Here is a 15,718-nt window from a genome sequence, read left to right on the forward strand (position 1 = left end):
CAGTGCCGCTGGCAGGGAACTCCTGGCAAGCCCTCAGGTTGTTCTGGATCAACTCATCAACTCGTTTTAAACTATAGCTGCCTCTGTAGGTTCTCTCAAGAGGTGTAAACTATATGGTTGTTACTTGTTTCAGCTCGGGACTGGGGTTCCCGAGAAGTCTCCCTGCAGTGCTCCCAGAAATCTCCCTCCTGCCACCAGCAGATTCTCCTTAAATCACACAATGGTTTCGCTTGGGAGAGACCCCAAAGACCCCAAAGTCTTGTTCCACCCCTTGCCATGGGCAGGGACACCTTCTACCAGCCCAGGTTTCTCCAATCCCTCTCCAATCTGGCCTTGGGCATTTCCAGGGATGGGGCAGCCACGGCTCCTCTGAGCACCCTGTGCAAGAGCCTCCCCACCCTCACAGAGAAGAATTTCTTCTCAATATCTAACCTAAATTTCCTTTCTTCCAGTCTGAACCAATTCCTCCTTGTCCTATCACTACAGTGCCTGACGAAGGGTCCTCCTCTGGCTTCTCTGTAGCTCCTGCAGATACTGGCAGGTGCTGTGTGGTCTCCACACATCCTTCTCTTCTCTGGGCTGAACTGACCCAAATTTCCCAGCCTGTCTTAATAGGGTACATGCTCCAGTATTTTTGTCAACTTCGTGGCCCCCCTCTTTTGGGAGTGTGGGGAAGGGAAATGACGAGTGGCCAGGGCATTAACGCAAATAGCCAGGGGTTAAGTCAGTGCTACAGTCAGACAGGGTGAGTGGCTTCAGGTTATGGGCTTCACCTTGTCACTAGGTCATGATTTATGGCATTTTCAATGATTGTCATTATTGGATTGGAAAAGTAAACCACCACAGATTTAGCATCACCAAGCTAAGGCATGGATAACTGAGATGTGCAGCTTTGCTGTTGACACCTGTGATCCCTTCTAAGGCCACCCTGTTTATTTGTCACTGTTTGACAGCAGTTCACACTATAGCAGAGCTCAATCTCATTCTCAACCTGCCACCTACAGGGTTTGGGGTTTTTTTCTCCAAGATTAAACTCATTTGGAGAAGAAAAAATTAATTGGCAGTGGCTCTTAGCTCCTAACCTAGAGAAGAGTCAAGGAAATATTCAACCTGGGTCCTGCCCTTTGGCAGATGCCACTCTGTAAAACATTCATGGTTCCATAATCTCGTTAGGAAGCAACCAGTGCTTTTATTATGTTCACCCTCAGAAAGAAAACTAATGATTAACTTATTATCACTTTATTTTGATATAGTACTGCAAGAGTGCACATCACCTTACAAACACAGAGAAGATGACACAGGCCTGCCCCAAGGAGTTTACAATTCCACTTCAGCAAACGCTACAAAAAAATTCAGTGGACAGGAAAAGGTGGGAGAGGTAATGCTGGCAGGTTAAAGAGTGGCTTTTCTGAAAGAGGGGATTGTCTCCAGAATAAAAAGCAGGTGACAGAGGGTCAGGCACAAGGAAGTGACAATCAGCAGTAGGAGGACAACGTGGAGCACAGGACACCTGGTAAAAACAGATTGCACAGAGACAGGCTGGCAGCACATGGAGGAAAACAAGGACCTGTGGGCTTTATAATTAACGTGTAAGATTGCAGCTACATAACACATCATTGTTTCAGCTATTCCAGAGAAGATAACATTGTGAATCAGAAGTGGCCTCTTTTTTTTTAATAAAAAAACCCAAACCAGTCCATTCCCAACAGGAATCTGTTGTACTATAATACTATTTTCCATTATGAGCACTTTGCACTTTTAAACTGGGGTGTAGAGAATATCAAAAAGCTCTGCAGGTGCAGAAAAAAAATCAAAGGTGAAAAGAAAAAGAGTAGCAAAAATGTGTTGTTTAGAGATTTCATTCCTTTTACCCTACAGTATCTGCTTTGAATTTTGTAGCATATTTTCCAAATTCATCAGCCTGTCAAGAGGGAAATCTCCTGCTTGAAAACATTTTAGTGATTTACGGACTTAGTTAAAATCTCATTATCCTGCAATTTTCCTTTGCAGACAGAGCATGAAGAGGCCAGGCTTTGCTGTGGGAGTTGAACATTTCAGTTGCTGTAGCAGCATTGCACTTAAATTGGTGTCTCAGCAAGATTTGCCCCCTTTTTTTTCCCAGACATCTGTGTCCAGTTTCATCTCAAGGATCCAGATATAGCTTTGCTCAGTGACTGTCATAGTGTAAGTGTCCTATTAAGCAGAACAGCACAGATTTTCTCTGCTACTTCTGACATCGTGTCATTGCATTAGTGCTATAAAGGCTGTGTCAACAGGGCTTAGGTTCTGACAGATTAGTGAAAGCAAAAAGCTGTCACCCTCCCTTCCCCACTCTGTGAATTCAATTTTATTTTAATACAAATGCAGATTAAGTGCATGTGAGAGGCTGTAGAGCCTGGGAGCAGTGTCTCCAGCAGGTGCAATTGCTTTACACAGCAACACCTTTGACTCTGAGGTACTCACAGATCAGGTTTTTGCTTCCTTACATTCAGCTGGGGTTACTTCCATGGAGCCCTTTCCCATGGCCACCCTCCTTGCACTTCCCACATGGATCAGGGTAAGGAGCTACAAAGGACACAAAAACCCCCAAGTCCTACAAATTCATCATTTAGGAATTATGAGAGCAGTACAACACATTGACCTATATTTGAGTTCCACAGATAAATGCATTATTGATGCCAGCTGCTGGGACTCCACTCTTTGGTAGCCCATTTATTTTCCCCACAAGGTGGCTCATGCACCAGGCATTGTCTTGGTCCTGAAACACTCAGCTAGGAAGCAGCAATGCTGTTTTCCACTCCAAATGTATATAATGTTACTATATACTACTCTATTTCCCTAAGCACCAAAGGATGAGGCAAACTGCCCCTGATCAACCACCCCAGCTGTGTTTCTGCTGTGCAAGACAATGTTTACAATAATCTGAAGGCAGAATATTGCCCTCCACTGAACCCTCTGCTGCAGGAGGTGCAGCTCTGAAGCAGTTATGCCACAATCAGTAGAGTGTTTGCACATCTTGCATGCAGGTGCAGGTTTTTGATAGATAAATATGAGACTGAAGTTAGTTTGGTTCACAACTGTCAAAATAAATTTCACCCCATTCAATCAGAGCAGTGTTTCACTTTAGCCCAGCGTGTTTTCTCCAGCTTTGGCCAATTCTTACAGGACAGAACATGCAGACAAGTATCTTTCCTTGGCATAACTTTCTTATTTACAGCAACTTAAAATCTCCCTGAGTTAGTGGATGCATCAGACCATTGTTTAACCACCCTCTTCTTTAAAAAAAAAAATGTTACTTCTGTTCTCCACTACATTCTGCAGCAAAGAATTCCAGTTTGACTTTGCATGATCCAAAACATGATCCCATTTGTCTGTTCAACCCTGAACAGCTAAAAGCTCCCTCTGTGCCCACCAGGACATGAGCTCTCCTCACAGCTGACCAGCAGCTTCTGACATTAAGCACACACATTCACCAGATCATCAGATGAAACTGGATTTGAAGATATCCCTAATAAAGGGCAGGATCTGGGAATTGCAGTAGGGAGGTAGATGGCAGAAATAAAACTGTGTTCTTTGAAGAATGTGCAGCTAAATTAAAAGGCAGCAGCATCTCCACTAAGACTTCATTAATATACGCCACTCTCTGTTCCACTGTTTTGCTGAGACATTTGTAACAGGCATTTAAGTGACATAAGAGTGGAAGAAATCACATTCAATTCTGAAACTGAGGTGGAAGTAATGCTGGCTAGCACACAGAACACCAACTCTGCTTTAGGACACTGAGACTACGGATGGAGGCTCACACACCTGATACTTAATCTGTCATTGTCACATCACGAGTATCTCTGAGCAGGAACAGGACTCTTCTCAAAATATTTAAAAGTATTGTAATATAAAATGCAGAAATCTGCAGAAAGCCCTCTGGCTGTAACACTGCTGGTGTATCTCTGAACATGTACTTGAGACAAGACAGGTGACCAGCAAAATTAATCAAAACTCTGCCTTCTTAATTATTGCTCAAAAAAAGAAGGAAAGCTCACTAAATCATCAATCACCAAAACACAAAAAGTTCCAGAAGAACACAGTGCTGACAGCAGGCAGTAAATCTGCCTTGAAACAAACACATTTAATAAAGGCAACACATTATTAAAAAAAAAACCACAGATGTGTAAAATCCTCAAGTGGTGAATCCTGAAAAGAGTGAGTGAAGACTACCAGGTACCAGGCAGTGCGGAGCAGCAGCGACTGGAGATGGCGCTGCCGGCCCGCGGAGCGCTGGCCCCGCCACCGCCAGGGAGGGACCCGCGGGGCTGCAGCGAAGCTCAAACCCTGCCCGGCCCGGGGTTCTGCCTCCTTCAGGGGCTGCAGCAAAGCTCAAACCCTGCCCGTGGGTCTGCCCTTCGGGCTGAAAGCTCAAACCCTGCCCGCCGGTTCTGCCCCCTTCAGGGGCTGCAGCAAAGCTCAAACCCTGCCCGGCCTGGGCTTCTGCCTCCTTCAGGGGCTGCAGCAAAGCTCAAACCCTGCCAGCCGGGTTCTGACTCCTTCAGGTGCAGCAAAGCTCAACCCTGCCCGCCTGGTTCTGCCTCCTTCAGGGGCTGCAGCAAAGCTCAAACCCTGCCCGGCCTGAGCTTCTGCCTCCTTCAGGGGCTGCAGCAAAGCTCAAACCCTGCCCGGCCCGGGGTTCTGCCTCCTTCAGGGGCTCCAGCAAAGCTCAAACCCTGCCCGGCCCGGGGTTCTGCCTCCTTCAGGAGCTGCAGCAAAGCTCAAACCCTGCCCGGCCCGGGGTTCTGACTCCTTCAGGCTGCAGCAAAGCTCAAACCCTGCCCGGCCTGAGCTTCTGCCTCCTTCAGGGTGCAGCAAAGCTCAAACCCTGCCCGGCCTGGGCTTCTGCCTCCTTCAGGGGCTCCAGCAAAGCTCAAACCCTGCCCGGCCTGAGCTTCTGCCTCCTTCAGGGGCTGCAGCAAAGCTCAAACCCTGCCCGGCCCGGGGTTCTGACTCCTTCAGGCTGCAGCAAAGCTCAAACCCTGCCCGGCCCGGGGTTCTGACTCCTTCAGGCTGCAGCAAAGCTCAAACCCTGCCCGGCCTGAGCTTCTGCCTCCTTCAGGGGCTGCAGCAAAGCTCAAACCCTGCCCAGCCTGGGGTTCTGCCTCCTCCAAACCCCAGAGAAGGAGCTCACACCCAGCTCAGCTTCCAGGTAATCTGTCACAGGAAGGTCGCAGCACGGTGTTGTTTCTTGGACATTTCCAACCAGGCATAGTTGAATGTCTGAGCCCCTGCCAGGCTTTGCAGTAAAACACCACCACTATTTCTCCAGAATTGTTTTATTTCTGCCCCAACCTTCCCTCAGCCACCAGCTCAGCCCGGTGCAGTCGGTGCTCCTCCTCACCCCTGCACAGTCCTGCTCCCACTCAGTGCAGTGCTTAACACAGGGCTGCAGAGCCTGAGCTACCGACCTCAACAAGAAGGTTAAGGGCAGAAAAGTCTGCTTTAGACAAGGAAAACCTCTATAAAAATAAGCAGGTTAAAAATTCCCTTTGTATTCCCTCCCTGGTGTGAACAGGCCTGGGGCACCTTTACCCACACGTATTGCTCTGGCAGCAGCTTCACCTTACAATCAATCACCAGCTGCTCTGTCCAGACAGAGCATCAACATTGCAGAAGGCTCCTAGAGCAGCCCAAGTGGCAGCATTTTGGTCAGTCACAGTAACCTGGTGCTCAGCAGCTTGGTGACCATTATCATAGCAAGGTAAATCAGCTATGGCTAAAGGAAAAATGACATCACCACATCACCCTGCCATATGTCCACAGGATCCAGTTACCAGACACAAAGGAGTGTTCTGCACTCCTGGTTCTTTTCACCAGCAGCTCAGCTCACGTGAACACCAAGGCATCTGAAGCCCCAGAACTCAGCTTCAAGAAGCTTCTCCACTTTTTACTGAACACACATTGCTGCTCCCCTCCCAGGGGCATCTCAGGGGGGAAGGAGAGGCAAAAGGCAACAAAGTCTCAAAGCACTTCATCGGTAAACAAGATCCAATTCTTATCTCAGAGGCTCCAGGACTGCAGACAGTTTAAAACACGTACAGGTGAGTTTGTGAACCGGGAAGAAGAGGAATTCCAGGCCTCCCAAGGCTTGGTCTAGGACCAGCAGTCCACTATAGGCTCTTCATTTCAGTGTGGAAGGCAGATCCATTGCTCACAGTCTGTGTCATTTGCAGTAATAAAAGGTTTGGGAGCTGTCAGTGCTAGCAGCCAACATTTAGCAAAACACTGAAGCTGTGCTCATACACATAGGAATAAAAACCCCTTCCCTGCCTCAGAAACAGGGATATGTCTGGAGAGACAGTAAAACCACTGGTTCCAGCTACACATCAAGCAGAAAGACCATTATGAAGCCTTGGGGAGGGAGGACAGTGCAGCTTGCATCCGAGACTGTCAGCCAAGTTTGGGGGAAGAAGGGGAGAAAACAGACTGCAGTGTGTTACATTTGCAAACTCAAATTATGGTCTGTCTTCCCTCTTCCCCCATCCCTCTATTCCTTCTCTCCCCAGTTTCCCATGCAAACTCTCTGCTGCTGGAGAGTGTGATCAGGGGATAATTTAAGACACAATAGCTGTGTGGCCTTTATAAAAAGGAGAAGTGTCCCATGTTTTGGAATAAGGAGTGGGAAGTCTCCTCCTGCCATATATCTGAGGAAATCTCAGTCTTGATGTCCAGCCCTCACTCCAGTGATGAGCAAAGACTGGCAGAGCCAGGGGAGAAAAGTCCTGGCTTACACCACAGGTAGAACCCACAGATGTGGTAGGAACTTGTACAGGGGAGGCTGCACATGAAGCACCAGTTTAAACAAAGGCTTCCTCAGTGGGAGTGCCGTTGATTTTGAAGAAAAGTTTGGCATCTTCCATCTTCTGCTTCTTTTCTCTCTCTAGCCTGCGCCTGTAGCAGACCAGGTAGATTGGGAGGCAGAATCCCAGGAGGCTCAGGCCAAGCAAGCCAACATTCACCTGCAGGAGGAAAGCAAACCAAAATTAGGCTGGTTAGGAGAAGACAACAAGGCAGTCACGCGTGCAGCAGTGTCAGAGCCCAGCCCACATCACCAGCTGTGGGCAAACAGGAGACGCCCTGCTCCCTGTGCTGGCAACATCCTCCACTGTTTTCATCCTTAGAGAACCTTGTGTGTGCAAGCTAAATGCTGCAAGAGTTTGTCACTCTGGATTATGGCTGTGGGAGTCTTGTTCCACAGAACAGGCAAGGGCTGGTGGAGCTGCAGGTGTTTCACACCAAGTTTGCTGATTGAAGAGTAACAGGCATGGGCACATGTAGCCTAGAGACCAGAATTCTCCCCAGCATCACCCATGTCACGATTTTATTGAGCTGCCCAGACTCTCAGCAAGACACCACATCAGCCCTGCCCTCAACAGCCATTTGGCTTTTTGGTCATTAGCATCAGCAATCCAAAATTTACTGGTAATTGGAGCTTGTAGTTCTCAAGCATCACAGTGTTCTTTCTCAATTTTGAGGTCTGCTCACACTCACCCATTTTAACCTGACAGATTCTGACTCACCACATAAAGTGTTAGTGGAAATCACTCCCTTCCTCCCTTTCCATTCACCATAAGGGTTACTGGCTTCCCTGCCCAGAGACTCATTACTCACACAGGGACAGGGAAAGGTCTCCTGGACAGCACCAAGGTAACAGCAGACTGAGGGACATGTAAAATTACAGCTGTTTTTAATCTTGGTCCATGCACAGGAGTCCTTAAATGAGCCAAAAATCATCTTAACCCCCAAGCTTTCATATCAAAACTGAGAAGAACTTGCCCAGAGGGGGTCTCCTTTCAAAGGTCCTGTCAGTGCCATGAAGAGAGGCTGCTGCAGGAGGGCAAACAGGGCACTGATCAACGACTGCAGCCCTGTCAAGCTGCCAAACTGAGTCGAGGGGTATCTGTCAACAAAGAAAGCAACAGCATTATTATGTGTCACCTTGACTTCATATCACCCAGGTCAGATTACATTCCCAGCCCAGTAACAACAGAGACCAACGTGAGAGCACAGTCCCAAGACAGGCGTAATGTGCAGAACTCCCTCCTGTACTGGGTATCTGCCCCTTTTTACAGGGTATTTACACAGACCCTGTGGTGTCACACTGCTCCTGAGAGCAGAATGGAACTGCTGCCAAGGCTGGAGCCTTCTTCTTCAGATCATTCTCATCCTGAGTCTCAGACTTTTGTAATATCAGATCCAGCACTTGTTTTGTTTTGCAGCTCTACTGTGGCCAAGTGGAAGTGCTTATACAGCTCCTGTTTCTATTGCACAGGGAGCAGAGTGGGGATATTTACAAGTTAAAAGCAGGGCTGCTTTATCCAGATGGCAACACCAGTGCCTGAGCAATCATTTTCATCTGGTCATAACAATTTGCTCCCTTTGGAGGTGAGTGAAACCTGCACGACAGGTTAGTGTTTTCCTTTTTAGAGGACAAGTCTGATCCTATGTCAAACTAAACAACACTGTTGACTGGCAAGTGCTGGTATCAGATAATAATAATGGAAAAATAAATTTCAGGAATCTTCTAACATCTTTCTCTTTCCATGACTGAGCAGTAATTAAAAACAGTCTGGTTAAACTAAACTTGGGAAGAAAGAAGCAAATCAAAACCTTTAAATATTCAAAGAAGTCATATTCAAAGCAAAAATACCTCAACTCCAGGAAATTCCAGAGTTGCAGTGGTCAAATAGGATTAGTTTACCAGTAAGGTGATACTTACTGCAACATACATTTATTTACCTTGCCCAAGACAAAAATATTTTGCTTCTGGCTGCCAGGGAACCAAAAGTTTATACATTTCTGAAGCAGAGTCTTAGATGTGTTCTCTAGTCTGGATTCCCCAAACAGGGGGATCTAAACCTTTGACAGAAAGAGTCTGGGGGGTCTCCATCCATGGAGATATCCAAACAAAATCTGTTGCACTCCTGGACAACCTGCACTGCCTGACCTTGGTCTGGAGAGGTCCCTTCCCACCCCAACAAATCTCTGATTCCCTGAAAGAAAACAGCTCCTCTTTGTTCCTCTGTCCTGCCTCAGCACTGAGGGACAGATCTGTTGTCAAGGCCAAAAACATTGCTTAATGAGGAAGAGAGCATTTAGATTCAGCTATTGATAACTTGCAAAGTTGGAAACAGGATGGGTGATCTGTCCTGGGAAAGGGAGGAGGCATCACTAATGGTATCTTGAGCAATGTTTTATCAATGTCAGCTTCAGAGGAGAGCAGCAGTGATGTTTTCAGTCCTGTTAATGTTTTACCTGGGCACATGCACACATCTGCTCATTGCAAGACAAAAAAAGCCTTGAGTTTTTACTATATAACCTGTGTGTCAATAGTTTAGTCTCACACATAACTGTTCCTGGCTCTGTTGCTAAACAAGGAAAGCCCTGGGATTTCAGCCCAGCTATTGTCATGTCTAGAGGTGACTGAGGAAACAAGTTGCATCATTTTTCCCCTCTGACCATGAAGACCTCGTTCCTGATCTCCCTCTCCCCTGGACAGCCCATCATCCCAAACCAGTTTATCTGGCCAGCCACATCTTATGGGGAACCAGAGACTTACACAGCTGCATAGAGGCCTCCCACAGCTGAGTGGATGAATCCTCTCACAATTGTGTGCAAAATGAAGGACAGAATCTGAAAAAAGAAGCAGAAAAATGTCACATCCTAGACACCCACTCAGGTGTGCCAGAACCCGACACCAGCCATTCCTAAAAGCTGCTCTTTTCAGGTAGGATTGGGAAACCCAGACCCAAAACCTGAAATACCAGCATAAGGGAACAAATTTGTACTTGTCTTCAGGCACTGCTTTTCCTTATTCTGCACACACAGAGGATCTCTCTCATTTGTAGGTGGCACTGCTGCAAGGACATGTCCCCAGCACCCCCTGGGCAGGATCACAAAGCTTTTCCATGGCCACCAATTCAGTTAATTTTCCACAAGTTATTGCAGACAACACGTAAGAATGAGCAAACTGCTCTTACTTGCTCATAGGCAAACTGATGTTTGCCTACATCATCAAGGTGTGTTTAAGTGTAGCATAAAATCACTAAACTCCTCTGCCAAAAATAGGTGGTGCCACAGAATAAATATTTTAAGAGGTTTATAATCCCACAGGTACCATTGGGCACAGCATTTGACGCAGGAATAAGCTGCTGTACACATCACCATGTTATGCTTCTTGCTGCAAGTTTTTCCAACCTTCAGCAGCTTAAATCAAGCCCAGTTTAAATGTACAGGCACTGCTGAGAGGATCTTGGGGGGCAAGAATTTGTTGCCACACAGGCCAGCTGCAGAAACTTCAAAAAATTAAAAAAAAAAAAAGTTTAAAAAAAAAGTTTTAAGTGCAAATAAATCCTGAATCAAGTGGCATTTTAGCTACAGCTGCTTGTTCAGGTTTTCCCAAGAGATCTAAAGTGCACAGTGTTATTTGTTTCTGCTCTACAAGTGGGGCTTGCAAAGCAGGATGGAAGTTTCCCTGCAGTGCCAGTCCCAGCCCTCCTGCCACCACCAGCAGGTTGTCCTGGCACTGTGCTGTCATTCTGCCAGCACCCCACCCATTTCACCCACTCACCTGCAAGGGTAGATTAGGAATAAGACAGGTGATTCCAAATCCAACCAGCAGGAAGTTGGTGAACACAAAGGCATTGGTGGCGTTGGTGATTTTCTGGATCTGACGGTCACGCTTTTTCTTCTTCTTGTCACCTCTGGAAGGACAGCAAAACCTGGGTTACAAACACCCCCAGCAGCTGCTGGGACTCACAGCAAGATTCTCTACACATCACATCAACTATCTACACCAGATTGGTCACAGATCTGCCTATGGAGGTGCTGGGATCTCCACCAGTGGAAGCTGAGGAACATCTGGGTAATTATTTCAGTGCTGTTACTCTTACTCTTAGGCTAGGAGGGAAGTCTGAGCCTCTCCTGCTACAACTTAAATTTGCTCTTCTCGACTGATCTGAGTGGACATGGAAGATAGTCTGCTCCTTTCCTCTGCAATTATCAAGTCTTCCTTCAGGCTTTCTTTTCTATACTGAAGAGCCAATATTCTTTTCAGTCTTTGATCCCACAGCACACAAGGCAGAGCAGAGGGGGCCTGCCAGGTGCCTGCATGTCCCGTGTGGGGCACACTACGCACTGCTCAGCGTTGCTCTCCTCATTCTCCTCTGAGCCATCATCACACTCTTTCATTCTCCAGTCCATGATGTATCCGATCACAGGCGCTGTCAGCAGGCACAGCAGCTGCAGGACCCCAAAAATGGAAGTGTAGAAAGCCACTGCAGGGAAAAAAAATAATTATTAAAAATAGTTTTCAGTCCAAGCGATAGGAAAAAATATGAAAAAAGCCTTCCCATTATCACTTCTCTTATCAGTCATTCATCAGCCTTCCAGACATCAGAATAGACATGCTGGGCACACTTCCTTCAGCCATTCTGATCCTGCACTGGAATTCTCTGGGCAGCAGCAGGCAGGGCTCCAAAAATGGGGACACAGCACCCACTGAGTGTCAGTGAGGTTTATTCTGGGCAGGACCAGCAGGAAGAGTTTTTATAAGCTTTGTGTGCTGCACAGCCAGGCCTGCTTTAGTCATCTCCTCTCCTGCCTTGCTGGGAGCTGCAGCTTCTCCAGCTGGGACGCTCCAGTGAGGACAATCAGGCTGGGAAGGTGAGGACTAACCCAGTTTGTGCTGAATGGACAAGTTTGGAAGAAAGGGGACAGGAGATTAACATCTAAAAATAACAGCATTTGTGAGCAATTGTTACAAAGCTCAAAGTGATGAGAATTTCGTGCTAACGATGAGAGAAGTGTCCCCGTGGCTTGCTGAGGGAAAGCTGATGCCAGCAGACTCAGAAGAAATTGTCCCCTCCTGTCACTGAGCAGTTCCCCCACCCTGCAAGGCTTTTTTCCACTTCCTCTCGGCAGCCCACGTGGTGACTGAGGCAGCACACAGAAGGGCTGGTGAGTCACGGTGTGCCACAGCTCCAAAATAAGGATGTGGCTCTCAAACTGCCCATCTCAGCACACACAGCACAAGTTACAGCCCTGCAAGCAAAGCAGCTGAAATTCTCATTTGTCCCTCCCGTTTTTAAGCCTAGCCAAAGCAGTACAGCCAGGATTTCCACCAAAATCCACTTGGTAATGGAGAGAAAGTTTCCAACCAGCCTCTCTCTCCTAAACAGTTGCATCAAACCCCAGCAGGGCTGCTCTGCTGTGCCCAAGGATGGCACCTGGTGATCTTTTCCTGGCTCCAGCTGCTGGCAAAGGAGCTGAGAGGAACTTCCAACCTCCAAACTCACATTCATGGCCCCGTTCCTCCCACAAAGACAAGCCCTGGAGTGACCCCACATCCCCTCTCATTACAGCAACTGCTGCAGCCAAGAGAAACAGGTGGCATCACTCTCTGAGAGCTCTGCAGGAGCTGATTTACTGCTGGCTGGTTATTTTTTAATAGAGGGTAAGAAGCAAGCCACGCTGTCATGTTTTGCCTCTTTATGCTGCCCTGAACATTTAATCTTAGGCTCTAAACAGCAAGGGCAGAGGGCAGATTGAATTAAGGAGAGAAATTTATGGGGTCAGCAAGGGAAGGGGAGGAAACAGTAGCTGCTACAAAACAAGGCCCCCTCAGCTTATCTGTCATCTTAAAAAACATTTTTTCCCAAGGAGAAAAAGCAAAAATACCTAGCAAAGGAAGCACCCATGGGCACAAGCCTTTACATTCCCTATTTTAGATTATTTTCCCTCAAAACTGCCCTGAGCAAGCACCTCACACTGTTGAGTTTTCCAACCCTGATTCTCCCCAGGGTCATTCAGTATGACCACATTTGAGAGCAAGGTGACAATTTATGAAAGATGCAGACAAATTTCATGTTCTAGGCATTACAGGTCTCCTCTCCCCTGCCTTCCTATAACACAATTATTTACAGAATGAACCCTTAAAGCTTCTTCCTCATCTTTTGGGGGGTTTCAGCAGATAAGTAGCCACAGGCTGACTGCTCTCTCCACCTCTTTTGGTTTCCTGACAGGCCCAACTCACCATAACCTGCACAGAAAGAACTTTCAAGGACACTGTGCCTCACTGCAATTAAAGACTTCACTACTGATGTGCATGATTCTCCCCACATCCTTCTGTCCTGCTGTAATCCCAGGAATATTTAACTTTTGACCACAACCCTTGCAGGGTTTGGCTCAGCTCTCCCAAGGGCAGCTGCAGGTGGAGGGAGCTCTCTGAGCAAACCCCACCCAGGAGAATAAATGCAGGAATCAGGAGGAATGTGAGGGAGCAGCATCCCATCCCATCCCCTCCTGGTGCACACACAGATTGCATTTCTGGAGAGCTGCACGTGCCTTGGAGCTGCTCTTGCAGCAGAGCCTGACACTGCTGAGACCAGACAATGCCACTGTTTTGCTGATGCCATGGAAACACCAAGACAGAGACTGCACTGCAATGAGCCCAGGCTACAATCAGGGGGAGGAAGGGGAAAAAATAAGGAAGAAATCTTAAAGGTGGCACAGAAAAATTGCAGCATACTCAAGGGGCACAATCCCTGTTTTAGCAGGGAGTTGGATCAAAGCAGAATTGGCAGCTTCTACAGTTAATTCTGAAATTCCAAGGAGGGGAGGAGAAGAAATTAAAATTAAATTAGTACAGCAAGCCAGGGTAAAAATAAATATTTTTTTTTTAAAGCAGTGTCAGAGTTACAAGGTAAGCAGAAAAGGAAGCAGTGTTGGGAAAGGTAGGCAGTGTGGAGTTTGTCCTGTTCTGCTGTTTAATGTCTAAGCTGGCTCCTGAGGCAGGAGATAAAGAGCTGAACGCTGCAGGCTGTCAGAGGCTCAAGAAACAAAGCAATTCAGGGAATGCCAGGGCACTTGGAGTTTCCTGAGTTTCCTTCCCTCCCCCAGAGCTCACTCCTGTTTTCAGAGGAGTGCCTCTTGATTTATCAGCTTCATGCAATCCAGATTTAACAAGTTCAAACTGGATCTTACTACAAAGGACAAAAACAAAATTAAAAAAAAAAGGCTAAGTCCTGTTTTGCAATCCTGGGCATTTTTGACAGTAAACTAATGTACTCTTTCCTGTTTGCTCCATGAAACTTCATCAGAACTATAAATGCAGGGAGTCCAGCCCTGAGCCACCCCAGCACCCACCAGGCTGCACAAAAAACCAGCTCTGACTTCACTTCTCCCCCCTGGGTGCTGGGCTGAGGCACTGAGTCCAAGCATTACTCATGAGAGTCAGCTGCTCTGCATTCTCTGCTTGCTTGGGACAACTTAAGCAAATACCTGCTGAAATAGGTTTTCTAGTTAAAATAAAAAATTAGCAGTCCACCCCCAGGGGTTAATTGCAAGAGCCTATGTGGGGAAATAACACGGGGCAGTATCTGACAGACACAGGGTTAAAATTAGCCTGACATTCAAGCACCCACCTCACTGCCCCTCTGTGCTGGGCTGCTTCCAGCCCTTCCCTGGGCCCTCCCAGCTGCTGTCAGTGCACTTGGACACCAAGGATTGCCCTGCATGGAGCAGCTGCTGAGTAATCAGCTGCTCTGCCTTCACTCACCAGGGCTGGGTCACTCCCAGCCCCAAGGATGCAGGTAAAGTCTTCAGAGGTTCCCCTACCTTGACTTTCATCTCCAGACAGAAACTCCAGGATGGTGTTCATGGCTCCCATGTAGAAGATGAGCCTCAGCTGGGTGACACACATGGTGATGAGGCTGAGCAGCAGGATGGGGCTGAAGACACTCTTCATGAAGGAGGGAGTAGCTGCAGAAGGAAGAACAGAGCCTCTGAAGAAGGCAGCACACCCTGGCAAACATTCACAGTGGAGCTGCTGCTGGCAGGAGTTCACCTGGTGCCTCACAAACTCTCACCCCATCAGCAGCTGCAGATGCTGGAGTTTGGCTACCAAAGTGGGGCAAGGCAGCAGGAAAGGAGGCTGCCCTGATTTGGTGGATTAAGACAAAAAGAAGCCTCAAACCATCTGCTTTCACTATCAAGGCCAGGTTGGATGGGGCTTTGAGCAACAGGTTCTGGTGGAAGGGGTGGAATTAAATGATCTTTAAGGTCCCTTCCAGGTCAGACCATTCTATGATGCTCCAAAGTAATGAAGGCTTGGTCATGGTGGCAACAATCCACCTAAGAGCCAGCAGTGACCACCTGCCCTGTCCCCCTGCAGCTCCCATGTGCTGTCCCCACCACTGGCTGCACCATTTGTGTACAGGGAAGGACACAGGGACAGGATTCCTTACATAACTGGTGGCTGGCACAAGGCCCTGGCAACACCTGGCTCACGTTTTGCTCCCTTGCAAACGGGTCTGGAGCAGAGCAGGGAGGCCAGCAGGCCTGTGCCAGCACCCTGGGGCACCCAGAACCACACCTGCACTGTCAGGCTGGCACTTCACTTCCAGGTCCACTGTAGACAGACAGAGCTTGTTGTTCTCCTGCAGAGCTGCTGGCTCCTTGGGGCCCTTCATGGAGCTCCCCACGCTCAGACGGCGCCCCACGGTCGTCACTTGCTTGTAGAACTGCTTCCCAGTGATTTTGTGGTCAAAGCCCAGCCAGCTGAACTTTATTTTCACCCTGTTGGGTTGCAAAGAGTGTGAGAGCTGCAGCACAGGGTGAGGAGTCAGAGGCAGCAGCGTTGCAGGAGTCAGAAGGGCTATTTGTGGATTTAAGG

The 15,718-nt window shown here is 47.8% G+C and overlaps 1 protein-coding gene across 4 annotated transcripts in view; it reads right to left on the minus strand.

The window, feature by feature from the left end:
• Positions 1–1,204: 1,204 nt before the first annotated feature.
• The window catches only part of SLC43A2 (solute carrier family 43 member 2), a 32,730-nt gene continuing 18,216 nt past the window's right edge, over positions 1,205–15,718 (minus strand). For all 4 annotated transcript variants that reach the window (XM_064728948.1, XM_064728947.1, XM_064728945.1 and 1 more), the window contains exons 8-15: positions 15,419–15,621; positions 14,662–14,805; positions 11,183–11,321; positions 10,616–10,748; positions 9,605–9,678; positions 7,822–7,945; positions 4,584–7,004; positions 1,205–4,350 (exon numbers count right to left, since the gene is read on the minus strand). In XM_064728948.1, the coding sequence (XP_064585018.1) occupies positions 6,843–7,004; positions 7,822–7,945; positions 9,605–9,678; positions 10,616–10,748; positions 11,183–11,321; positions 14,662–14,805; positions 15,419–15,621 (979 nt within the window). In that variant the 3' untranslated portion in view covers positions 1,205–4,350; positions 4,584–6,842. The remainder of the gene's footprint in view (positions 4,351–4,583; positions 7,005–7,821; positions 7,946–9,604; positions 9,679–10,615; positions 10,749–11,182; positions 11,322–14,661; positions 14,806–15,418; positions 15,622–15,718) is intronic.

This window comes from Zonotrichia leucophrys, chromosome 19, assembly GCF_028769735.1.
Source record: "Zonotrichia leucophrys gambelii isolate GWCS_2022_RI chromosome 19, RI_Zleu_2.0, whole genome shotgun sequence".
In the NCBI taxonomy this organism is placed as follows: domain Eukaryota; kingdom Metazoa; phylum Chordata; class Aves; order Passeriformes; family Passerellidae; genus Zonotrichia; species Zonotrichia leucophrys.